This window comes from Cervus canadensis, chromosome X (assembly GCF_019320065.1).
Source record: "Cervus canadensis isolate Bull #8, Minnesota chromosome X, ASM1932006v1, whole genome shotgun sequence".
Lineage (NCBI taxonomy): Eukaryota > Metazoa > Chordata > Mammalia > Artiodactyla > Cervidae > Cervus > Cervus canadensis.
This window is the reverse complement of record NC_057419.1, coordinates 132,187,896-132,214,010: the sequence shown is the minus strand read 5'-3', so window position 1 is coordinate 132,214,010 and position 26,115 is coordinate 132,187,896. Positions and strand designations below refer to the sequence as shown.

The 26,115-nt window shown below is 38.0% G+C and overlaps 1 protein-coding gene across 1 annotated transcript; it reads left to right on the top strand.

The window, feature by feature from the left end:
- The first annotated feature begins 1,589 nt into the window (after window positions 1-1,589).
- On the top strand, window positions 1,590-23,084 carry SH2D1A (SH2 domain containing 1A). The gene is made up of 4 exons (XM_043459962.1): window positions 1,590-1,894; window positions 16,515-16,578; window positions 21,244-21,388; window positions 22,704-23,084. The coding sequence occupies exons 1-4, from the start codon at window positions 1,758-1,760 to the stop codon at window positions 22,742-22,744; spliced, it is 387 nt and encodes a 128-aa protein (XP_043315897.1). The 5' UTR covers window positions 1,590-1,757; the 3' UTR covers window positions 22,745-23,084.
- The last annotated feature ends 3,031 nt before the right edge of the window (window positions 23,085-26,115 follow it).

Sequence of the window (26,115 nt, the reverse complement as noted above, 5' to 3'; positions counted from 1 at the left end):
GAGCTGCCATTTAAATGGTAGAGGGTTGTTTTCAACCCTAGGGGAATGCAAATATCTGGCTTTTGGCGTAAGGCAGCTCTGCAACATCTGATCCATCGGTAGGACTAGTGAGGATTTAAAAATTGTTCTCCCTATTGGGGTCCCAGATGGGCAAGGCTCTCAAGGAACTAGGTGTGACATTGTTGAAGAGACACAACAGACAACATAATTTCAGTTACTTAAATTTCAGTTTTAAAAAGTATTTTACAGGGACTTCCCTGGTGGTCCAGTGTTTTAAGAGTTCACCTTCCAATGTAGGGGGTGTGGGTTTGATGAAGATCCCCTGGAGGAGGGCATGGCAACCCCCTCCAGTGTTCTTGCCTGGAGAATCCCATGGACAGATGAGCCTGGTGGGCTATAGTCCACAGGGTTGCAAAGAATTGGACACAACTGAAGCGACTTAACATACATGCATGGGGTGCTAAGATCCCAGATGCCTTGCAGCCAAAAAACCAAAGCATAAAACAGAAGCAATATTATAAAAAATTCCATAAAGACTAAAAATGGTCTACATCAAAAACAATCTAAAAAGAAAAAGTATTTTACACAATCAAAAGAAAAAAACGTAGAGGAGTGTTCAGCTTCAAACATTAAACAAGTTCTTGTTCTAGTGAAAAATGAGAAAGTCTGGGGGAAATATTACTTCACAGCACATCTTGAAATACAAGAGAGAAGGAAATAAAGGTTGAAAGGTTCTAAAAAATTTGATAGCTTAGCATCAATTGAACAAAAACCATATTCTCTATTAACTACAGACAATAAAAGATACAACACAATTATCAACACTCACAATGTGACTTAAAACAAGTTTGATGTCCCAAATGCTAAAAGGTAGGCCCTGCAGGTCAAAAGGCACAGACAAGTCCACATAAAGGCAAAGCACCAATGAAATGATTTATTCTCTCATGAGGCCCATCAAATAGATACATCTGGAACATCTTTGGACCCAGACTGATTTTTGTACCTCAACCAGCACTTTGGGATTTTGGACAAGAAGGCTGGAAATGTTTGATTTGTTCAGGATCAAGATTGCTGGAGATGACGAGGAGGAGTCAAGAGAGGAGGGGGAGGGCTTGGGGAGGGGAGGCAGCGGATCCCAAGTCTGCTCACGTCCGCCTGTGATTTCCTAGGAGCCTCCTGCCTGTGCCCAGTGGGGATCACCCACTGACAGTACTGACTTTTGTGTTTTGGTCTCAGAGCTTTTGGGCCTTTCATTCTCCGTCAGTATGGTTCTGCCCCACATGAAGATCAACACAGCTCGCCTGTCTCATTAACCCCTTTGGGGACTCTTTGAGCTAAGTCAGGGTGGCCTTCCTGGGAAGGCTGCAAGGACAGAAACATTAACCAGGCATTCGTGTCTGTGTGCATTGGGAGCACAGGCCGCATCCTGCAAGGACCTTCTTGCAATGTCCTTGGAAGGACAGGGAGTCCTCCCCTCTCTGTCCATCCATCCACCGCAACCCTGCGTGGCGGGGGGCGGAGCAGAGAGGGGAGGGGGGAATCGAACCCTGAGGCAGTAGCCGAGCTGCTAAACTGCTGAGCTGGTTTTCACTGAAGTGCGAGAAGGAGGCTGTGAGGCAGGTAGACAACATCCTGTTGTTGGGGCGCTCCTTTCTCTTTTCTGAACATCTGGCTGAACAGGGAGGCAGGTGGCTGAGTCGTGTCTGGTTGCGGCAGCAGCATTAGCAGCGGCCTTTCTCTGCTCCGGTCCCCCGGCCATGGACGCGGTGGCTGTGTATCACGGCAAGATCAGCCGGGAGACGGGGGAGAAGCTCCTGCTCGCCACGGGCCTGGACGGCAGCTATCTGCTGAGGGACAGCGAGAGTGTCCCGGGCGTGTACTGTCTGTGTGTGCTGTGAGTACATGACGGGGACTGGAGCCCCCGCTGCCCGCCGCGTGCCTCACGGCCCTCGCTGGGGATGTCTCGCCTGGGCTTCCTGCTCTTCAGAGGGTCCTCTCCAGCGCCTTTGGGGACGGCTGTAGGAATGCTCTTTGCAGTGGAGGGAACGGAGCCTAGAATTTACCTTTGCTGCCAAAAGGACTCAGGCTCCTGGTTTCAGGTTGGACCTCTGGTAGAGGCCAGCAAAGTGGAGGCCTGGGATGAGGCAATGGCCAGATTTAGGGCCGCCAGCTCCTCAGAGGAGAGGCCTCTCTCTCCAGCCCTCTGGCGATGGCTTTGCAGGTATCTTCCCAAAGGAAGATTTCAAATTCAAGGAGAGCAAGAAGACTAAGAAATGGAATCCTTTAAGACAGCAATACCAGTTAGGTCAGGATGCGGGAGAGAGGGACGTTTCTGAATAAAACCGCCTCTCTGGATTTGCTTAATTAGCTTTCTTTACAGGAGTTGGAGGGGGGTGGGGTTGGGTTTCAGAAATAGGGCCTTTCCGTGATAAACGCTAGGAGACACAATAGTTGTAAAGGGCATGGAGGGAAAACACCCTGGTATGATTCAGCTTTGCCCTTTACCTAAGCATCTCTTGGTCTAAAGCCCCATTTTGAATCAGATGCACCTTCGTCTTTGCTCCAGGGCTCCAGGATCAGGCAGAGCTGAAACCTAATCTTGTGCTAGTCTGATGTGCTAATCTTTGGCAAGTTAACCTTGCAGTCCTTCAGTTTTCTTGTCCAAAAAATGTATAGAATGTTACTACCTACCTCATAGGACTGAACATTAAATGCTATAATGCACGTAGAAAATTTAGCACTGGACCTAATGCATACTAAGTGTTCAGTAAAAGTAAGCTGTTGTTGTTGTTATTATTTTTTCACTCCCTTTCAGTACTTTTTATTTTATATATATATATATATAATGTATATATATATTTCAGTCAATATCTTTAAGTACTCACGGGGCATTTCTAAGGAAGTCCCTAGCTCAGTCACTCTTTGTTAACAGGGTAAAAACACTCATGAAAACAGCAGCCCTATACAGTAGCTTCTAGACAGAAACAAAATGAGGGAAGATGCTTGGTTGTAATTTTGGTGTCTGATGATACATGGCAAGATTTTGAGCTTCCTTCTGGGTCATTGATGAGAGATTGTATTGAGCCTGGTGTTAGAGGATTTTCATTGTTTATTGTGATTTTTTAAATAGGCAAGGCATATTTGTGGCAACTCTCAGGCCATGCTAAATACGTTTGTTATAAAAGCTTCAAGGGAAATATGTGCAAGCTAATGAATCTCTTGGGCTCAGATTTTAGGTTTTCCTTATATTATTGTTTTTCCAAAGTGAAAACTGGGGTAGGTCAGTGAAAGCCAACTCGTATTCCTAGGCTCTTTTCTTATCAATAGAAGGTGGAGGAGTGAGTGGACTGGTGAAAGGAGCTTCTTTAGCAAAGCTCACCAAAGGAGGTAATGGGACCCTCAACCTAGAGGTAAAAATTAAGGTATAAAAAGTCTGGGAAGGGAAGGAAGAGCTGGGGACAGTGCGTGGCAGGATGTTCCTAAGACTTCAGACGCACTGGCCTCTTTGTTGTTTCTCGAGCTTGCCAAGCTGCTCCCTGCTTAGGATCTTCACACTTAACTGTTCCTTCTCCCTCTTCCCTCAGAGAGGACTTCCTTGACTAGCCTCTAAAATAAGTACCCTCTCCCTGTCCCAGTTATAATCTGTCACTTTATTTTTCTTCTGGGACCTTTCAGCTGCCTGACATTTGCTTATCTACTTTTGTCTTGCTGGGCTCTCCTGCTAGAATGTAATGTCTCTGGGGACAGAGACACCATCTCCCACACCAGGAACACAGCCTGGCGTGCAACAGGTATCATGAGGCATGCAATAGGTGCTCAATAAATGTTTTTGAATTAATGAATGAACTGTCAGGGCAAATTCTTTATTGCAGTAGGCTTTTGGGCTGATATCAGGAGGCCAGGCTGTGGCCTCTGGGACGTCACTCAACTTCTGTAGGTCTTGGTTTCCGTATTTGTAAAACAAGAATAGTAATGTGTGCTCTATCTTCTGCAGAAGATTATAGTTGGTAAAAGATGCAAGAGAGAAGGATAATCTTAGCCTATTACTCATATAGGCCAGGACCATGTAAGGAATTAATTTAGGCAGATGGGAAATTCTCAGATTAAGTTTTTTGCCCAAAGTGAATCTTGCCTAAATGCAGTTTTTATGACTCTCAATTCTCCGTGCAAACCTTTTTATGAAGTAGCAGAAAATAATCAGCAAATTGGGAGTCCCCCTAACATATCTTTCAGTGGGCACACTGGGCCTCCAAATCCTAGAGGGTGATGGCCAGACTGCTGCAGAGGGAAGACACAATGATACATCACCTTTTATGACAGTTTCTCAGCTTTTTTTTTGAGCCAAGGATCCCTTCTGATAAACATAAACATTTCATTTCCTCTTTTTTAGTACTACACTGTAGTAACAAAGTCAAATTTTATTTTGAAATAAACCATGTACTCATTTTAAACCAAAATACATATAGTTATGATATACAGTAGAAATAACAAGGTCAATGGTGTCATATATAAATGAACAACAAAGTATAGCTAACAAACATGCATTGACTGTAGTGTTCACTCAAAATAGTTTCTCATTCTGTCTTTTGTTTATTTTCACTGTCCAAGAAGGTTTGGTTGAGCTTTAGTTTCTGTATTTTTATTGCAGAAATAACACATTGCATGTGCCTTTCGAGCTGTGGTAAGGTGGCTTAGTTGCTCAGTTGTGTCCGACTCTTTGTGGCCACCCTCTGTAGCCTGCCAGGTTCCTCTGTCCATGGAATTTTCCAGGCAAGAATACTGGAGTGGGTAGCCATTCCCTTCTCCAGGGGATCTTCCTGACCCAGGGATCGAACCCGGGTCTTCTGCACTACAGGCAGATTCTTTACTGTCGGAGCCATCAGGGAAGCTGAGCTGTACTTTATACTTTTTCACTAGATTTGCTCCTCTCCCCAGTTCTGAACCCCTGATCATGGCCTTTTCCTCTGGTCATTTTGGAAAACTGAATGTCAAAAAGTATTAAAGAGATCTTCCATTGATAGGATTGCTCATCTTCATTTAAAGCAAGAAGTTTTTCTTCCAATTATTTTCAATAGATAAATCCAGATTTTGGTGTAATAAGTCTATTAAAAATAATTCCTAAACACCTATTCACATTATAGAAAAATTTTAAGATGTAGATAATAGAAATGAGAGAAAATCATCTATAGTTTTATAACTGAAAGACATTTATTGTTGAAAATTAAGTGGTTTTTCTTCCATATTTTAATAAAACAAACTGCTTTGTAAACACATGTGCTCTTCTACTACTGTATTCTGCTGCATTTTCCACTTAACTTGAAAAAGGCATGTTTGTATATAATGTTCTTACAAGTGGTTTTAAAACATTATTTTTAATAGTTTCATGGTAGTCCAACCAATCCAACTATATTTTCCTTAACCAGTCATCTATTTTTAGACATATGAATCATTCCATTCTTTTTTTGCTGTCATGAAGTTTGTCATGATTCATATTTCAATCCCTAAAGGTTTCCTCGTATTTATGCTTACTTCCTTATAACAAATTTCAAGATGTGTTATTTTTAGATCAGAAAACATGAATAGTTTAAGATTCTTGATGTATACATGATCACCAAATATTTTTTCCCAAGTGGTTATTCCAATTTATATATATGCTTACCAGTACTGCATGAAAGTGTCTGTCTCACTGCATGCTCCCTAGAAATGAGTATTCTTGTTAAAAAAATTCTTGAAATTTGATGTCTCATTCTTTATTTCGTATTTCTTTAACTAATGATCAAGTATCTATATGGTTGGTAAACTGTTGTCTTTCCTTGCTCATGAATTGACTCTTTGGTGTGTACTTTGCCCATTTAACCATTTGGATCTTACTATTTTTCTGAATACAATATGAGTTTTTATATACTAATCCTTGATCTGATGTATCTTTTCTCAGTTTGGTGTTCGCCATCACTTTTCTTTGACACACAAAAAATTAACATTTTTAATAAAGCCCATCATTCATTTTCCGTGTGTTTGATTTCTCCCTTTGCTTCCCAACGTAGAAAGTTCTTTGACTTGCAGAGATGTCCTATAACTTCACTTCAATTTTTGCTTTAAATTTATGATTTGGTTAGTTTATGTTTAACTCTTTAATTCCATTTAGAGTTTTATTTTCATGTGGAGAAAGGATCTAATTGATTTTGTTTCAAAATAGCTAATGATTTATAAATAGAACTTCCATTCCTGATTGATTTATTAACCTAGTTTATCATATGTTAAATTCTTACATATAATAGTTACTGTTTTGCAGTTATCTATTTGGATCAATTGGTTTATTCTTGTAATACTAGCTCTATAGTATGATAATATTTGAATATATTAAAAAATTATTTGCTCTTCTTACCTATTGGTTCTTCAAGATGAAATCTAGAATAATTTTGTTAAATTAAAAAAAAATCCCACTGAGTTTATGTTAAACTCATTCATAAGTTAAAGAGGGATTGTCGTCTTTAAAGAATTTAGTTTTTCCATCCAAAAACCTGATCTGCCTCTCCATTTATTAATTTTTTCATTTACATTCATCAACAGAGTTTTATAGTTTTCTTCCCATTGGTCTTGCGTATTTTCGTTAGGTTTATTTCTAGTTACTGTGAGTATGCATGCATGTGTCTATTTTTTTATTTCTATCATAAATGGAAAATTTTCCCACCATATTTTCTTTTGCAACAGAAAGTCTGCTGACTTATGTGTTTTTTGGTATTTATCCAGTATACTAAATGTTCGTATCCATGCAAATAGTTCAAATTCAATTTAATTTTATTCTTTTAGGTTTTCAAGGTATATCAAGTTTCTTTTCACTAAGGTACATGTGAGCCCTCACATTTCTTTCTTTTTCACTCTCAATGTAGACAACCATTGGGAAAGTCCTAAATGCCCACTGGGATAGTTTGATGGTGATAAGAGAAAAACCAATTAAAATATTTAAAATAATTAGTTTGAATAAATAGTTTATTTCTGTACATCTTTCTGTACATATCTGAATTTGCTACTTTTATCTGATGAAAAATTGGGAAGAAGAAATGCTTTTATATTCTTTAGCCTCAGGGACACATGATGAAGTCATTTGACATATATGTCTTTAGATAAAAAGATAATTATCTTTTTGTCCTTTAAGATTTAAACGATGACTGGGAATAAAGTGCCTGTCAAACAACTGAACTGGAGAAATGGGGGAAGTAACAGGGACAAAAGAAAACTCCAGCTTATCAGTTGTATTTAAGGGGAACAGAAGAATGAGAAATTATAAAACTTAACGAGTTAGCTTTTGAATACAATTGGCTATGTGTGTTGGTGCCGCATTTATCTTCATGATAATTTAGGCCGCTAGAATTATTTTGGATTATCTGAGTACAATCCATTAACGGCAGAGCAAGCCTGAAGTCCAGTCTAGGATTAAATTTGCAATACACCAGCCACCAAAAGGACAATTCACAAGCCAATAAATCAAGTGCTGACTCTGGTTGACAATGTAAAATTAAGGTGTAAGATTAGTCTAAAGATGTCATTAGCTTAAAGCAAAAGGGAAGCCTAGGTTGACTGGGGCTCTCCCCATCTGGTCTCTATGCTTTAGCCCCTTCCTTTGCTCTTTTTTCCAATCATAAGGCCAAGCAGACTCCTTCCCTTTTTGAGAACTATGCTTTTTTAAAGTTTTTTTTTTTTTTTGATGTGGACCATTATAAAAGTCTTTATTGAATTTGTTACAATATGGCTTCTGTTTTATGTTTTGTTTTTTTGGCCATGAGGCATGTGGGATCTTAGCTCCTCTGCCAGGGATTGAACCCTCACCCCCTGCACTGGAAGGAGAAGTCCTAACCACTGGACCGCCAGGCAAGTCCTGGCTTTAGGATTCACCTAAAGATCAGTTTGTTCAGTCCCTCTGATGTAAGAGAGAGACAGCATAGAAAAATGGTTAAGAGTTCACGTCTTACAGCCAAACCCTCTGGGTGTACATCCCAACTGTGGCCCTTACCCGGCTATTTTACCTTGAGCAAGTTACTTAAATTATCCATGGCTCAGGTTTCCTATCTGTGGAAAGGGGAATGGTGATACTAATACTAGTCACCTCATAGAGTTGTGAGAATTCTTGCATGAGTTAACATTTACAAAGTTAATATGTAGTAGGTGTTCGTTAATACAAATAAAAAATCTATAAATAATTGTGAGACAAAGTTAGACCTTTGTATGAGTACATAAATAAAGCATTCTGTGGCACTTCAAGGGAAGAAGAGATTATATTCATTGTCATGACTCATCGAAGTTGGTTTTACAGAGTTTTAGCATCAAACTTGAAGCTGAATGACTTTCGATGGTTCTGAAAACTCAAATTCACTCTGAAAGAAAGAAGATTGAGGTATAGGAAACTGGAAAACCTCTTGAATCAGAGAACACTCTCAGTAATGATGGCTTTGTATAGGATACCATTCCTCTGGATATAAAAGCTCTGAAATAGTTGTTAAAAAATCAGTCACATTATAATTGTGCCTTGGATTTTGCACATAACATTTGTTTGTATAGACATAGACAGCCTGGGCACTAGCTTGTTTTATTTGTGGTGTCATGAAGTCAGGTGTAGCTTAACTTTTTCTTTTGTGTAGCCCTTGAAGTGGTATAAAGAAGGAATTGATGTGGTTTCGTCAATTTTAAAGCAAGATCTGTCCCCAATGCTGACCTTTTGAGAGAATAAGAAATAAGTCGGGTTGCTTTCTTCTTGTCTGTTTCTAACCAGAACACTTTTTTAAGAATTGGGGACAGCTTTTTGAATCAGCTTTTTGAATCAGTTCTAATGAGATGGATGAAACTGGAGCCCATTATACAGAGTGAAGTAAGCCAGAAAGATAAAGACCAATACAGTATACTAACACATATATATGGAATTTAGAAAGATGGTAACGATAACCCTATATGCAAAACAGAAAAAGAGACATAGATGTACGGAACAGACTTTTAGACTCTGTGGGAGAAGGCGAGGGTGAGATGTTCTGAGAAAATAGCATTGAAACAAGTATACTATCAAAGGTGAAACAGATCACCAGCCCAGGTTGGATGCATGAGACAAGTGCTCAGGGCTGGTGCACTGGGAAGACTCAGAGGGATGGGATGGAGAGGGAGGTGGGAGGGGGGATCGGGATGGGGAACACATGTAAATCCGTGGCTGATTCATGTCAATGTATGGCAAAACCCACTACAATATTGTAAAGTAATTAGCCACCAACTAATAAAAATAAATGAAAAAAAAAAAGAATTGGGGACAGCTTTTGAAAAGATAAAGGCATGTTTTAATATTAGAATCAACACATGCTTTGTAGTCATTGAAATGCAAAATATTTGTTTTTTTAAGAAAATTAGTTAATGGCAACAACAACAAAATTGCTTTCTACCAATTATTAATTTTCTAGATTTTTTTCTCATGATAAATTTAAAATTCCAGGCTTATCAACAAGTGTGACTAATAGTTTGATGCAGGAAGGAAGTTAAAATTACAGTATATTTGGGACTTCCCTGGCTGTCCAGTGGTTAAGACTCTATGCCCCCAATGCAGGGGGCACAGGTTTGATCCCTGGTTGGAGAACTAAGATCCCACATGTATCACAGCTTGCCACCTCCCCAAAGATTACACTACTACATTCTTAGTTTGTCTATATTAATAGGGAGTCAGAGGAAAAGTAATCCTAAAGGGATGTCAGTCAGTTCAGTTCAGTCACTCAGTTGTGTCCGACTCATTGCGACCCCATGAACTGTAGCACACCAGGCTTCCCTGTCTATCTCCAACTCCTGGAGCCTGGTCAAACTCATGTCCGTTGAGTCAGTGATGCCATCCAACCATCTCAATCTCTGTTGTCCCCTTCTCCTCCTGCCTTCAATCTTTCCCAGAATCAGGGTCTTTTCCACTGAGTTAGTTCTTTGCATCAAGTGGCCAAAGTATTGGAGTTTTGTATTGGAGTTTCAGTTTTTTACTGTAAAAATACTTTTACTCCAAAGTATTGGAGTTTTACAGTAAAAATAGTGTAAAAATACTTTTACTCCAAAGTATTGGAGTTTCAATACTCCAAAGCATTGGAGTTTTGTATTGGAGTTTCAATATTCCAAAGTATTGGAGTTTCAGTTTTTTAAAATGAACAATATTTTTCTAATTTGTGATTTGCTTAGGTTAGATTTTTAAAGCTTCAAATTGTAATTTCACTTCTGTTTATTTTAAAAAATGTTATTAGTCAGTTGTATAACATTATAAGGAAAATTAAGAGACCTCCCTGGTGGTCCACTAGGTAAGACTCCCATTGCAGGGAGTACAGGTTTGATCCCTGGTCAGGGAATGCCATGGCATGGCCAAAAAAGAAAAAAAGGAAAATTAATATGCAAAGATGTATTTATGTTAATTTAAATTTATATTTATATACATACAGAGATAGTTTTGAACAGTAATCAGAGTGGCACCTTTCTCTCCTTGTGTCCACTTTTTTCACATACCATTATTTTATATTGACGTGGTCCATGTGCTTAAAATTTTTTGAAAAATATAGCTCTCTAATGTCTTTGAACTTTGATGTAGTTTTGAATCGTTCTTTCTGCTGCCATTTCTTAATTTTGAGTTACATTCCTTAGGTTAATTCCGTTTTTTCACTATTAAAATAGAACTATGAAAATCTTGGTCAAATTGCTTTTTCCATTTCATTCCTTACAGCAGATGAAGATAAGGAAGGTCATTAGGTCAAAAATACGCAGTTTTATAGCTCTTGTTATAACTTGGCAATTTATTCCCTAAAACAGTGATTTCTCAGTGGATGGGGAGAGAGCATGTATAGTTTGGAAAAGAGAGAATCCATATTTTAGTTTACTTTTACATTATAAGATTACTATTTCTTAATATAAGCTACAGAAAACAAAACTGTGAAATTTTGTTGGGGAAGAAAGAGTAAGAAGTTCAGAAACACTGTTCTATGAAGACTGAAGCCCTTGAAAAAGCTTCAGCTTATATTTAAATAAAATTTCATTCTGAAAACATAGACTGAGTGACTATGGGGGTGGCGGCACAGATGCGCCCAAGGTGAGTGAAAGAAGTCAATGAGGTGTCAGCATTTTCCATGCATTTTTAATCAATCCTTCTGTAACTTTAATGTGCCTACAAATCATCTGGAAATCTTGTTAAAATTTCAGATTCTGACTCAGCAGTTCCAGAGTGGGCCCTAAATTCTACATTTCTAGCAAGGTCCCAGGTGATGCTCTGCTATTACCCTGGGAATATAATTTGAATCGCACTGTTTTAAATCTCTTCCATCAGTGGTATATGAGAGTATATCCACGAGAGTTGGCTACAGGAGATCTTTGATCAATTACTCCAGCAACTTGGAAGTGGAAGAGATGAAATGCTGGCTTGTTTGAGGGGGGAGACAATTTTGCTCATTCAGAAATCGAAGGAGCTGGGGCGTAGGAGACTGTTAAATTTGGATGGGTTGATCACAAGGAGTTTTATGTGCCACTAACATCAGGTTGTTCAAGACTGAAGAGGTAAGGACTTTTGAAGTGGTACTCAGGTTCCTGCTTCTTAACTGAAAGTGCGATAAGATCAGATTCGTTAGGAAACAATTTTCAAAACAGACTCATTTATTTTGACTAAATGAGGCTGAATGATAGTAGAGAGATAGAATTCATTGTATCTTTTAGAAAACCATTGTTTGAGAAAGTAGAAAACCAGTTGCCTATGATTTTGCTTGCCTCGTTGCTGAGATTTTAAATAATTAATTTCCAGAACACCTTTAATGATACTGAATTATTGCCATTAATTGCTTTCCATAGGGAAAATGGAACTAAATAAAGGCCTATGCTATTTCCCTGCTCCTACCTCCATTTTCCTTTTTTTTTTTCTTTTTTGGTGGCATGCGGGGTCTTAGTTCCCCCACCAGGGATTGAATTCAGGCCCCTGCAGTGAAAGCAGTAAGTCCTAGTCACTGGACTGCCAGGGAATTCCCTGCTGTGTAACTTTAAGAAAACCACTTAAAGCTTTATGTTTGGAGTTCTCATAGTGAAAAATGGAAATCGAAGTGCTTGCCTTGTTCCCTGTAGAGTACTTACTGAAATCAGTGGGTTTTGAGGTACATTTCAATTGATTAAAAAAGCAAAAGGCTTTACAATGTAATCTTTTATATTTATTTAGCATATTATATGTGCTAAATAGTATATTATATGCATATATCAAGCTATTTTATACATGATGTAAATATTCTGGCAAATCTTTATAACAAAAATGAAACATTTCCTGTAATCGCAGCAGCAAATTAAATTGACCCTTTTTTGGATTTCACAAATTGAATGAACCTGACTAAAGTGTTTTAGACCTAATTTTTTTTATCCCTTAGGTAATAGTACTCTTGGATATTGATTAAAAATACAGTAATTTAATGCACATATTTAAAGACTTTTAGTTCTATAAGCGATTAATGATAAGTGAGGTCAATTACTACAGGGTGACCCTGTTTGAGATTCTTTAGGTTCTTTTAGATTTAAACACATTTCTTTTTACCAGAGTTTAATATGTATTCTAATCAAAGATATATTTTGACCCAAACTTGTGCCAAAGAATAGCAATCAGAAAATGTCTGAAATAAAACTGTGAATATTCAGATTCGTAATTTGAAATGATTCAGCATAAAGTTTACTGTACTTTTCTAGGAAGCAAAGGTTTGTGAGGCAAATTAAATAGCAGTACCATATATACTGGGGCTTCCCTGATAGCTTAGATGATAAAGAATTCGCCTGCAATGCAGATGACCCAGGTTTGATCCCTGGGTTTGGAAGATTCCCCTGGAGAAGGGAATGGCTACCCACTGCAGTATTCTTGCCTGGAGGATCCCATGGACCGAGGTGCCTGGCGGGCTATAGTTCATGGGTCGCAAAGAGTCAGACACGACTGAGTGACTAAGCATGCACGCATACACTATATATGCTAAAATATAGTAAATAAGCTATATCCATTACAGGGTGGGAATCAAAAGCCAGGGCTCTAGAGTCAAAGAGGTCTGATTTAAAGCCCCAAAGAGGTCTGATTTAAAGTGCTTGATTTGTAGTGTGGCTTTGGTTACTTAACTTTTCAAAGTTTCAGTTTCCTCATCTATAAAATCAGTTTCACAATATAAAGCTCATAGGATTACTGTGGGGCCCAAAAGAGATAATGTATGTGCTGTGGGCTGAATTGTGTCCTTGTCAGACTCCTATGTTGAAGTTCTAACTCCCAGTGTGGATGTACTTGGAGATAGGGCCTTTAGGAGGCAATTTAGGTTAAATGAGATCGTGAGGGTGCGGCTCTAATTCAATAGCATCTTGGCCTTAGAAGAAGAGAGACAAGTGGGGGGTGGGGATCGGGATGGGGAATACATGTAAATCCATGGCTGATTCATGTCAATATATGACAAAAACCACTACAATATTGTAAAGTAATTAGCCTCCGACTAATAAAAATAAATGAAAAAAAAAAAAAAGAAGAGAGCACCCTCTTTCAATGAATGCACACAAAGAAAAGGTCGTGTGAGCGCACAGCAAGAAGGTGGCTGTCTACCAGGCAGAAAAAAGGGCTTGGAATGAAACCTATGTTGCTGACACCTTGATCTTGTACTTCCAGCCTCCAAAACTATGAGAAAGTAAATTTCTTTTGTTTAAGCCACCCAGTCTATGGCATTTTGTTATGACACCCCAAGCAGACTAGTACAGATTTTGGTACTGAGAAGTCTAGTGGTGTTGTAACAAACACCTAAAAATGTGGAAGTGGCTTTGGAGCTGGATCATGGATAGAGACTAGAGTAGTTTGGAGATGCATGCTAGGAAAAAACCTACATTGCTGTGAACACAGTGTTGGTAGAATGATGGATGTTAAAGGTTATTCTGATGAGGTCTCAGGTGAAAATGAGAAATGTGTTGTTAGAAGCTAAAGGAAAAGCCATCCTGACTATAAATGGCAAAGATCTTGGCTGAACTGTGTTCTAATATTTTGTGGAAGGTAGAACCTGAAAATTGGATATTTAGCTGTGGAAATCTCTAAGCAAGGTGTTGAAAGAATACCTTGGTTCCTCATGACTACTTATGGTAAAATGCAAAAGGAGAAAGATGAAGCAAAGAAGGAGTTGTTAAACAAAAAGAAACCAGAATTGAAAGATTTGGAAAATTCTCAGCCCACTCATATGGCAAAAAATGAGGAAGCTTGGTCTGGAGAGAACAGCACGGGAGTGGCTGGACAATTGCTTCTTAAGTAGATTACCCACGATGTTAACTAGTCATCTCAGCAGAAGCCGGGAATAGAGTTTGGACCAAAGCATCAGCGACACTGTCAGTTTGGACCAAAGGGAACATGATAGGGCAGCAGAGCAATTTGGCTGCAAAAATGCATTATCTTTCAAGAAAATGGAAAGATGATCTTGAAAGCGTTTCAGAGATCATCAGGGCTGCCACTCCCAACACAGCACCAGAGTGCATAAGCCTAGGAGGGCAAGGTCACTTTCACCTAAATTTCCAAGGCAGGATCAGTGCCCAGCAGAGCCAGGTGGGCAGGGCTGCTGCAGCAGAGCCACGGAGGGGACAGTGCCACCCAGTGGGGCCGGAGGGTAGAGCGTCAATTCAAAAAGGGTTGTTCTCAAGCATTAAGATCTAATGGAATTTGCCTTATGAAATGTTGCACATTTGGGGGACCTGTTACCCCTTTCCTCCTGATATCTCCTTTTTGGAATGAGAATATCTGTCCTATGCCTACCTTGCTGTATTTTGGAAGCATGTGACTTGTCTGGTTTCACAGGTTCACAGCTGGAGAAGAATTTTGACTCAGGTGCCGTCAAACCTCACTAGATGATATTTAGATGAGACTTTGGGCTTTATTTAGACTGTAGAGTTTATGCTGGAATGTATTGAAGACTTTTGAGGCTGTTGGGATGGGATGAATGTATTTTACATGAGAGAAGGTGTGAATTTGGGGGTGCCAGTGTTGGAATACTATGAACTGAATTATGTCCCCCTCCCCTCAAATTCATATGTTGAAGCTTAACCCCCAAAGTGGCTATGTTTGAAGATAGGCCTTTAGGACGTAATTAAGGTTAAATGAGGTTGTAAGGGTGAGGCCCCAACCCAATAGGATTGGTGGCCTTTTAAGAAGAGAGATCTTCACCAGCCCAGGCTGGATGCATGAGACAAGTGCTCAGGCCTGGTGCACTGGGATGACCCAGAGGGATGGGATGGAGAGGAAGGTGGGAAGGGGGATCGGGATGGGGAATACTTGCAAATCCATGGCTGATTCATGTCAATGCATGACAAAAACCACTACAATATTAAAAAAAAGAAGAAGAGAGATCTTTTTCTACACACACACACACACACACACACACACACACACACACACACATACAAGGAAAAGGTAATGTGAGCACCCAGCAAGAATGTGGCTGCCTACAAGGCAAGATAAGAGGCCTCAGAATAAAACCTATGTAGCTGGCACCTTGGTCTTGGATTTCCAGCCTCCAGGACTGTGCAAAGAAAAATTTCTTTTGTTTAAGCCATACAGACTATGGTATTTTGCTGTATCTGTCTGAGCAAACTAACACAGCATGTAAAACTCTTGGCGTGTAGTAGAAATCAACTATACAGATATGCAATATGCATATATACTGAATAATTGGGGATAATATTTACCCCATCTAAAAGGACAAGCTGATTTCAAGTACTTTGGCAGGACTCCTTTTTAATTCAAATTATTATTAGTACTATATTATAAAGTGACATAATAATAGTAACATCATAGGGATATAGCACATTTATTGTATTTATAATTAATATCATTACTATTAATTTAGGTAGGCTTCATAGTACCTTAGCCCAGTGAAATGTTTTCACCTTAAGGCTCAATATGTACTTAAAAAGTAATATAACTAGACTTTGTTGAATCTATGTAATAATTTGTCGTCGTGTGCGTGCTCCATCATGTCCGAGTCTTTGTGACCCCAGGGACTGCAGCCCACCAGGCTCTTCTGTTGATGGAATTTTCCAGGCAAGAATATTGGAGTGGGTTGCCATTTTCTACTTCAAGGGATCTTCCTGACCCGGGGATCGAACCCACATCTCTTGCGTCTCCTGCATTGGGAGGTGGATTCTTTACCAACTGTGACACCTAGGATGGCTTAATAATTTTTCATTTTTACCAATTACAATAGGTCTGTAGTTTCTTTCTGTCCCAGCAGTCTCTCAACTTGACAAGTCCTTAGGAGTGTGAGTGCCCTCATTTAAAAAAAAAAGTAAAGATAAAGAAGCCTTACTGGAAACTGTGACTAGCTAGATATAATGTGTGAGCAAGTTAGATTTCCCAGGCTTTTATTTCTATGAATGACTTGGTGCCATATACGTGTGCCCCAGTATATGTATATTTATATGTAATAGTTAAAGCTCAAATTTAGAACACCCATTGTTCTTTTGGAATTTTTCAGTAATGAAAGTTTATTCTTTCACAGGTATCAAGGTTACATTTATACATACCGAGTGTCCCAGACAGAAACAGGTTCTTGGAGTGCCGAGGTATAGCTCTTTTATTTATTTTTGCTTCTGGGGGTATTGGGGAGCCATTTGACTTTTACATTGCTTTCACAAAAGAGCCATCAAATCCTACATTCCCCAAATATTCCTCCAATTCAAATCACTAATGCTCTAATCCAAAATTGTTCATCGATCATTAAAAAAAAATTTTTGGTCCCAGTTCTGTTTAGCCACCATTGTATGGAGTGTCTGACTTTGGAGGAAAGATAAGAAAGCTAAAGGATTGTGTTAAAAGTTTTAGTACCTAAGTGAAATTTTAGAAAGTCTATCAAAAATATATAAAAGAATCAAATCTACAATTATTTACTAAATAATACTAACACAAGTGGTTCTGTGGGGGATCAAACAACATGACTCCTGTTTTCTAAGAGCTTATCAGACCCTTGAGGTGATACCAAATGAATTCAACAGCAATGTGAGAGCCTGGTGTTTGCTGTCAGGTTGATCTGGGTGCACGTCTTGTCCACCCTCACCCCGTTTCTGAGAGGTCTCTGACCTTGGGTAGGTTACTTAACTTTTCTTTGAACGAGTTTCTTCATCTGTAAAATAAGGCTAAAAATAGTCGCTTACTCATAGTATTCATTTTGAAGATTAAATGAGATAATGTGTGTAAGGAAAGCTCTTAGCCACAGGCCTAACTAGCAAAGCCCTCAACAATGGGAACTCACCCAAGTTGCTGAATGGCGTGATTATATACAGTTAAGTGTTACACATTATCTATCATAAAAGTTTGAAGAATAGAGGATTTTCCAAGTGTCAGGGTAATCAAGGCTGCTCTGCTTTGGTGACAGGACTCCCCGCTGAGCCATATGGAAGGACAAGGATAGGTGGGAAGGAGAGAGATGGAATATAGTAGCTTTCGAGCTATGCTCTGCAAAATCCTAAGGTCCTTCCATCTGGGTGCCTTGGAGTTGCCCAGCGGGTTATAGGAGGAGAGGAGAATGTGCGGGTATGCTTTGGGTCCCCAATTTGTCTTTAATCTGAGCAGCTCTTTATTTTGCTTAGCAAGTGGGGCTCTGAGAAATATTTCATTAGAAAAATGGATTCTGATGGCTTTGAAAAATTTGAAAGTCACTGTGCCATTGCAAGAAATGCCTATAGAGTGGATCTCTTTCTACCTACCAGGATAATATATTACCCTGCTGTCAAAATAGAAGTCTCTGCAATGGAAACTTCTGACTTCAAATGATTTCTGACTCTTATATAAAAACAGTCTGTCTTTATAATGAAAGCACTTCATCATGAGCTGTTTGAAAACGTAAATGCTAATATCAACCTCTATTAACAACACATTCTATACATTTAAGAAACTCTAAAGACTAGACTTAAAAAAATTAAAATAGCGCTTACCTTTAAAGATGCATCAGTAAACTAGAAAGCACAAATTGCACACTACAAATGTTTTGAACTACTGAGATAAATTAGGGCAAGTTTTCAAACACGTTGTTGCTTTATATCAGGATAATTAATGCCACGATACTAATTAGAGGAAAAGCAGTACTATCTCTAATCAGAACTGTTTATACCTGTTTATTTTTAAAAATTCTCTGCATCACTGCAGAGATGGTTGAATAGGAAATGAAATTTAATTTATTATGAGGAATTGTAGCTTTTGATACATACATATATATGTGTATATAATTTGACCAGAAATAGCCCTTCTCCCTAGAGAAGTAGCCTTCTGCTTCTGAAGAATATTCTGTATGAAAAGGATCTTAAATTAGTAGGGTTTAGCTAACCTTTTGTTTTAATTCATTTTCTTCCATTTCAAGTATAACATCACACGTGGAGTGTTACATGTTTGTGATCACATTAGGAAAGAAAAGGCTTATTGAACACAAATGCTGTCTCATTCTGTTGTCTGGTCTGACCCGTTAATCTAATAATATTGTAATTATCTGCACCAAGAGAGCAGAAGATTGGCATGTTTTCTCCAAAGGGAAAACAGTTTTAAAAAAAAACTCTAGATTTATTTTTGAAATGCATTGCATTTTCCCCTATCTACTAAATTTGCCTTCTTAGTTACATTTTTCTTAAGGTGAATATTAAACTAGTGTGTATTCTCAGAGCTCATATCACCTGACTGGAAGAAATTTCTCTAGAGCATATTGAAGACCAGCTGTGATCCAAAACATGTTTCCATGGATAACTAAGAGATGACAGTATGGGAAATGTGCAAATTTGAACAATAGCTGAGTTCAGTGACAGGATGGGAGATGTCAGTGGTATAACTCTTGTGGTATATGTATTTTCAAAATTGGGTAAATAACAGATATTTATATTGCTTTTTGGAACAATGCTTTAGTTTGCTACCCTGCAGGAAAAATCTTGACAGTAGCACTTCACCTTCTGTGAAGGATTACGCTAGAAATCGAGGTATGTCTGCGATTTGTTTCAGAGAGTGAAGTAAAATTGAACCCTGGATCCACTCAATTATGAAAGACAAATATGATGTGAGTTTCTCATTTTAGATAGAATTTTAGGTTTTATCATTGCCCAGTGTATTAATTTATCTCATGTGACTCAGAGTAAAATTTAGGCAAATTGTTAATTCAGAGAATTCTACCGTCACCCATCGTTTATTAATATGTACATTGTCTGTGGTACATTATAAGAAATGTACTAACACCCCTCTGCTGACTTCAGTGCTTTTGGGCTTTTTTGGATGTTTGATCATCAGTGGATCAGTAGACGTTAAATAATTTCACTTATTGACCTAAGCAAAGCATTATAAATTCGGTCACTTATCTGCCGGGGCAACATTGCATGCCAAATTTCAATTGCTTTTTTACATCCCGTGCTATTATTCCTCCCTGTTAGCGTGGATAATCAAGGTTAACTACATATAAATCCCCATACAAAAGATGCTTCTGTTGATAAATGGTTTTACAAGCCACAAGAACAGGTGAAAAAATGTGTGGTTTGAAATCTTTCCATACCGGGGGAGTGTATAGTTTCTCTTCTGGTCTGTGACTCTAACCTCACTAGAACCTGTTTTGTCTAGTCCTAATCTGAGAGGAAAAGCACTGGGTCCTGGGATCTAGGGCCAGTTCTGCCTCTGGTTATCTGTGTGACTTGGGCAAGCTGAATTCTCTTTGTATTTTCATTTTCTTATCTGTCAAATGGGAGTAACCAAATCATCCAAGAACAGCCAGTCTGTCAAATAGTGGGGGCCAGAGATGGGAAAGGGCTTTGAAAATGAAAAAGTACTCTAAGGAAGATACAAGAAGTTTATCTTGTGCCTACAGCCTGCCTTTGTCATTTGGAGATTCTATCCTGGAGCTAAGGAACTCTAGGACTTCTGTAAGAATCCAAGGAATTTTGGACTCCTGTAAGAATGGCCATGTTCTTTTGGATGAAGTTTCAAGAGAATTCTGGAAAGGTGTTTTGAACATAAGGGTAGAGCTGAGTGAGAGAGTATTCTACATCTACTGAGTAGCTATGTGGGCCTCTGAGTGGACACTTATTTAAAACTGTTAATAAAAAATAAATAAAAATAAAACTATTAATAAAAAGAACTTTTCAGTGTTTTCAATGAAAAACTATTTACCCCGATGTAGGAAATGACCAAGAGTTACAGTGGATAGTGTATCTTCAGCATTTAGTCTAGTTGACAGAAGTCTGTCTGCCAGCCTTCCTGTTTTCTCATTAAACGCTAACAAATGAACAGCTCCCACCTCAAAAATTTTCCAGATGGAAGAGCTGAAAAACAGCTTTCTAAAAAAAAAACCAAAAAACAAAAAACTTGTCATTGTTCAATCGCTTACAGCAATACTATTTTATTTTATGTAAAATGACAGTTTTGAGCTGATGTCTAAAGCTTGACTCATAAGCTTTTGCAGGAAATTGTTGTGGATTTCAAGTAGTGTCTTTACAAGAGAATTGATGTCAGGAAAGGAGTACATTTTAATAGTCACCTGCAAATAATGATCCCTTCAAAACCAACCAGATAAATAAATAAAGGTGACCTCAGAGAGTCTTTCATTTTCATGTCATAGAGAAAACCTTGTCAAGTGAAGTGTTGATGGAGGGAACAATTTGGGGGAGGATAGGGAAGTTTCCCAAGCAGGAAGAAATTGAATGTGAAGGATGAGGCAGGACAGATTGTGGAGTCAGAGTATGAGGACTAACTAGCCCTGCATTTAAAATGCAATTTTAAATTTCCTGTGTAGCATTTTACATTGTGGAATGATGACAGGGAAAATGGGTGTTTGTTTTGTTTGCTTTTAAAATTTTTCTTGGTTCTTTAGGCTTTTTATTAATGACCTGTAGGATCTGTGTTTTTTTCCCCTGTTTAATTTCATCCTCTCCATTGGTGAATTCATTGTGGGTAATGGCTTCCCTTAGAGGTTTGGGATGTATGAAGGGTAGCAGGTGGGAAGGGCAGGGTGATGAGCGGGAGCTTGTACAAACTGATACCACCCTCGGGAGAACTGAAATGACAGCTCATTAGCTCCTCTTGCAGGGCAATTCAGCCAACCAAAGTGAGCTCTTCTAGAATGTTGTTTTTCCTGCTTCCTTCTGTTTTCAAATATTTGAATAAGTTACACAAATGTTACCTCTCTCGGCATCCCTTATACATTTTGTAGGCCCATTTTGTATAATTATGAGGTAGATGAATAATCTGCTTGACCTTTTATTTTCCAGACAGCACCTGGGGTACATAAAAGATTTTTCCGGAAAATAAAAAATCTCATTTCAGCATTTCAGAAGCCAGATCAAGGTATTGTAATACCTTTGCAGTACCCAGTTGAGAAGAAGCCCTCAGCTAGAAGTACACAAGGTGCTACAGGTATGGTTTACTGTCCTTCTTTGATAGGCTTTGGAAGCTCAGGGCTATGAGTAGACCCTAGTCATATAGTTCTGTAAGAAAAATACAAGCAAGGAGATCAAACCAGTCAATCCTAAAGGAAATCAACCCTGAATGTTCATTGGAAGTACTGATGCTGAAGCTCCAGTACTTTGTCCACCTGTTGCGAAGAGTCGACTCATTGGAAAAGACCCTGATGCTGGAAAAGATTGAGGGCAGCAAGAGAAGAGGGCACGAGAGGATGAGATGGTTGGATGGCATCAAAGGACATGAGTTGAGCAGACTCAGAGAGATAGTGAAGGACAGGAAAGCCTGGCGTGCTGCAGTCCATGGGGCCACAGAGTCGGATGAAACTGAGCAACTGAACAATAAAGAAAAATGCAACGAGAAAGTAGATGGAGCCGACAGCCCAACTGAGGGGAGGCTGTTCCTATGCTATTGGATTTCCACATGCTATACTATGAACTTTTAATAAAACTCTGCAGAAATGTAAAAAATACTATGAGCCCACAACATTTTCATCTCTCTTTTCCCATCTTGTTTTCCCAAGCCTGTTTTGTGGCTCCATAAGTACCATTTCACTTCACGAATTCAGACACAAATCATTTGAAGTATAAGACAATTCTGAGTACATCTGGGCTTGTTCTTTACCTTTACTTAGCAGATAGTGTTCTCCCTTCAGGGGTGGAAAGGCTAATGTTAGGTTGGTCCATGTGAGCCTGATTTCTGGATTTGTGATGCTTGAATTAATAAAATTTTATTGTAGCAAAGGAAAGGAAGTTAGTCGACTTTATTATTCCTCTAGTGCAAGTTGTTAAATCTCTTGAGCAAAGCCGTTTTAGTGGATATGTCAAGCTAATGACCAAACACTAGCCAATGTCCTCAGCTGTCAGATTTGTGATAGCTGACATCTATTGAAAGGGGTTAATCATTTGTCTGAAGTAAGAGGATACATGTTGATTGAAACAATAAATATTTATGATAAAATTAAATGAGTTGTTATTTCGGTTTTTGACAGGACCCAAGCTCAGGCATAAACTGACAATTAGACTCAAGTGGTGAATTAAATTGAGTAGTTAGCTTTTTGAAAAGAAATGTAAATAGAACTCCAATTTACAAATTGGCTCAGTATTCTATTCTCTGTAACAGTTTTAAATACTAGTTGCTTGAACTAGATCATGGGAATGTATCTTTGTGAACTTTATGCAGTGGGAAATTTTATAAGTTTGAGTTAACTTGTAATTTTAATAGCTTGTAAATTTATCTTTCCTTGATTTTTGTTATTGTTTTTCTTCAGGAAGAAGAGACGATCCTGATGTCTTCCTGAAAGCACCATGAAGAAAAGGAAAACACACCTTGTACTTTATTTTCAATAATTTAAATATATGCTAAGTCTTATATATAATAGATAATACAGTTCAGTGAGCTACAAATGTATTTCTAAAACCATCATAGCCCTGTAATGGAAGCATCTAGCATGATGTTAAAGCTGAAATGGACTTTTCGGATAATGAGGGGCTTTGAAATGAGGATTGGGGAAAAATAATTCCACAGATTATTTTCAGTTATTATATTTACAAATGGGAAACGATTTAAAAAATAATGATACTTTATAAAAGATTAATGTCATTTCTTGCCAAATATAAATAAAAATAATCCTCAGTTTTTCTCAAAAGCACCATTTTTAGTGAAATATTATTTGATAGCTACTGATTTGAAAATGTCTTGCTTGATTATATGGCAGGAAGCTGGTTCGTGTCCTTCATCTTTGTCACGTGTGGTTCTACATTAGGTATTATGCTCTCCACTAGCTATGATGTTGTAGGCTCTTTGGGGATTTTTGAAGCTGTGCCCTGTGTGTTGAAAATAAGTTCCAGATAAACAGTGAAGAATTTCTCTTTAATTCTGAAAGCAATCTTCTTGCCTAGTCTTACCTGGTGTTCTGATGTTGGACAGTAAAATCCACAGACCAGTCTGGAGTTTAAAAATCTTGTAATTTAAAATATACTCTAAATGTTTATTATATTTGATGCTATAGGATTTGAAATTATATTACAAATCCGATGAAGTGGGCTTTACTTTTTTTCATTTACCTCTACCGCAGTAGTTGCCACTCCATGTAAAACCTCATTTTGAAAGCGAGCTTTAGCAGTTGCGGTTCATTGGCCGTGGCTCGTGAGCAGCTGAGTTACAAGCCATCTCCTATGAGGTGACCAGACAAGACCATCAGAAGCTTACAGGTTACATTAATTTTTAACAATTCCAAGTGATTGCAACCTAAGTGAGAGCCAAGATTTTACACAGTGTTGGATACTGGTATTTTCTTCTCATATTTATATTTTCACGACTCTTGCAATTCGATTATATGTCAAGTTGCTTCAGGGCTCAGAGAATTCATTCATTCAGCAAACACAATAGGTACCAGCATAGAGAAGTGAGAAGACCTGGCCTCCATGGTCAAGTAGCCCCTTGCCTAGTTGGACAAGAAAACAGTCAATAAAAGACAATAAAGAAAGTAACAATAAAACACAAGAAAGTAACAATAAAAGTTGCTAAGTACATGGTAAGTGAGGGTCCCAATGTGTAGGTGGATCTGTCTTTTTTCTAAATGTTCTACTCCATTTATAGTTATAAAATATTGGATATTCCCTGTGTTTTACAATATATCCTTGTAGTGTATTTTATACAGAATAGTTTGTACAATTCCCTACACCTTTATTTCCCCTCCCCCCTCCCTCTTGTCATTGGTAATGACTAGTTTGTTTTCTATATCTGTGTTTATTTTTTTATTTTTAAATTCACTAATTTGTTGTATTTTTTAGTCTATGATGTGATTCCATATAGTATTTGTCTTTCTATGACTTGTTGCACTTAGCATAATACCCTTTAAGTCTACCCATGTTGTTGCAAATAACAACATTTCCTTCTCTTATATGCCTGAGTAGTATTCCATTGTATATATACTACATCTTCTTTATCCATTAATCTGTTGATGGACAGGTTGCTTCCATAGCTTGGCAATTATAAATAATGCTGCTCTGAACATTGGGGTGCATATATCCCTCGAATTAGTGTTTTTGTTTTTATTTCTATATATACCCTAAAGTGGAATTGCTGGATCATATGGTAGCTCTACTTTTAGTTTTTTTTGAGAAACCTCCATATTGTTTTTCACAGGTACTCCACCAATTTGCATTCTCACCAACAGTGTATGAGGGTTCCCTAGGCAGAGCTGTCTTTAAAGGCAAAATGCATTAATCCAAATATTTCAGCCTATAGTCCAGAGGAAAAAGCTAAGTTTCTATGTAAACTAGTGACTTGGAATTCTGGGTTCTTCATGTGAGATGGTGAGCTTGGTTAATTATTAGTGACCTGCCGAGACACAAAGCTACTCTCTCTGTTGGCAAGATCTGATTTCTGAGCATTTACCCTGGATGCTATGGGATTGCAAAGGTGGAATATGGCCACAATGATGTATTTGTGTGCCAGTTTACCATTTCTAGAAGTAAAAACATCACTTTAATTTGTAAAGGAATTCAGAAAGCTGACTTTCAATATAAAATGCATATGTTTAAGTACTTTTTAAATATTTGTAGCTTGGGTTTAAATTTTAATAGGTGTAAATAATTTTTACCCTAATTTGTTCATTCTGGAATAATCCTAAAAGTATGAATTGTTTGCATGTTCCTTTACCAGAGTCTTTTTTGAAAAAACTTTTTTTGGAATCATCTATGGTTTATCCTATTTTAATAAAGTATTTGAAAGCTTTATTTTCCTAATTTGTCTTAAAATATTCCTTTCAAAAATATTCAAAGATATCAAAGCTATTGATATACTAAATAAAGCATTGATGAAGGTCATCTTACTTCTCTTATTGGACTAATTCACTGAAAAAGGTAAGTGCTTTTCTGATTTTGCTACTGTCAAATTTTCCAGTTGATGTGTCTACCCACTGTGTCTTCTTTTGTTGGCCTTTTATTCATTGTTTTTTTTTTTTTTCACTTTTTCTTTCCTGGCATAAGCATCCTTGCTATTTCCCAATATATAATAGCTTGCACCTTTACAGAAAGGTCATATCCTTGCCATATCTAAAATATTGCCATGCTAACATATACCTATAAGATGCTGAGTAAAGGCAGAAAAATGCACATATATTTCTACATGTACACCTTTCTTTAGGGAAAAAAAAGTGTGTCAGCAAGCCCATGAGGAACATGACAGTTTATCAAATACTTGTTCATCTCCTCTGAAATTTGTTCTTAAGGTCAGTAGGAAGACAAGCTTAGATAACTGTCCATTTGGCTGTTGCAGGCAGGGAACCTTTGTGGTAGTACATAGGCAGAATACGCCTACAGGGGATATTAACTCTGATTAACTCTTCTGGTATAAATTGAGGGCTGGATTTAAGATATTATTTGTGGTAGAATGGATAGAGAATTTAAAATGTGAGAACCAGCTTTAAAATCTGTTAAGAATGTTTAGATGTCAGCTTATGTTTTATTTGATTCACTTTATTGAGTTCAGAATCCAAAGTCTATTAATAATAAAACTCAGATTTGCCCTTGAGCATTTCAAGGTTATAAGATGCCTAGTCTTCCTGTTAGTGGGCTATAAATTCAACTTTGTTGCCTATGTTTGCCCTTGCAGTAAATGGGACACCATAATTCTGCAGTTTGCAGCTCAGGGTGAAGTTAAACTGCCCAATTTGG

What these genes read in the sequence shown, in the direction of transcription:
- SH2D1A (XM_043459962.1), top strand. Translation starts at nt 1,758, where the DNA reads ATGGACGCGGTGGCTGTGTATCACGGCAAGATCAGCCGGGAGACGGGG. An exon ending in CAGGTTCTTGGAGTGCCGAG is followed by an intron (nt 16,579 to 21,243) that starts GTATAGCTCTTT and finishes TTTATTTTCCAG; the next exon opens with ACAGCACCTGGGGTACATAA. An exon ending in AAGTACACAAGGTGCTACAG is followed by an intron (nt 21,389 to 22,703) that starts GTATGGTTTACT and finishes GTTTTTCTTCAG; the next exon opens with GAAGAAGAGACGATCCTGAT.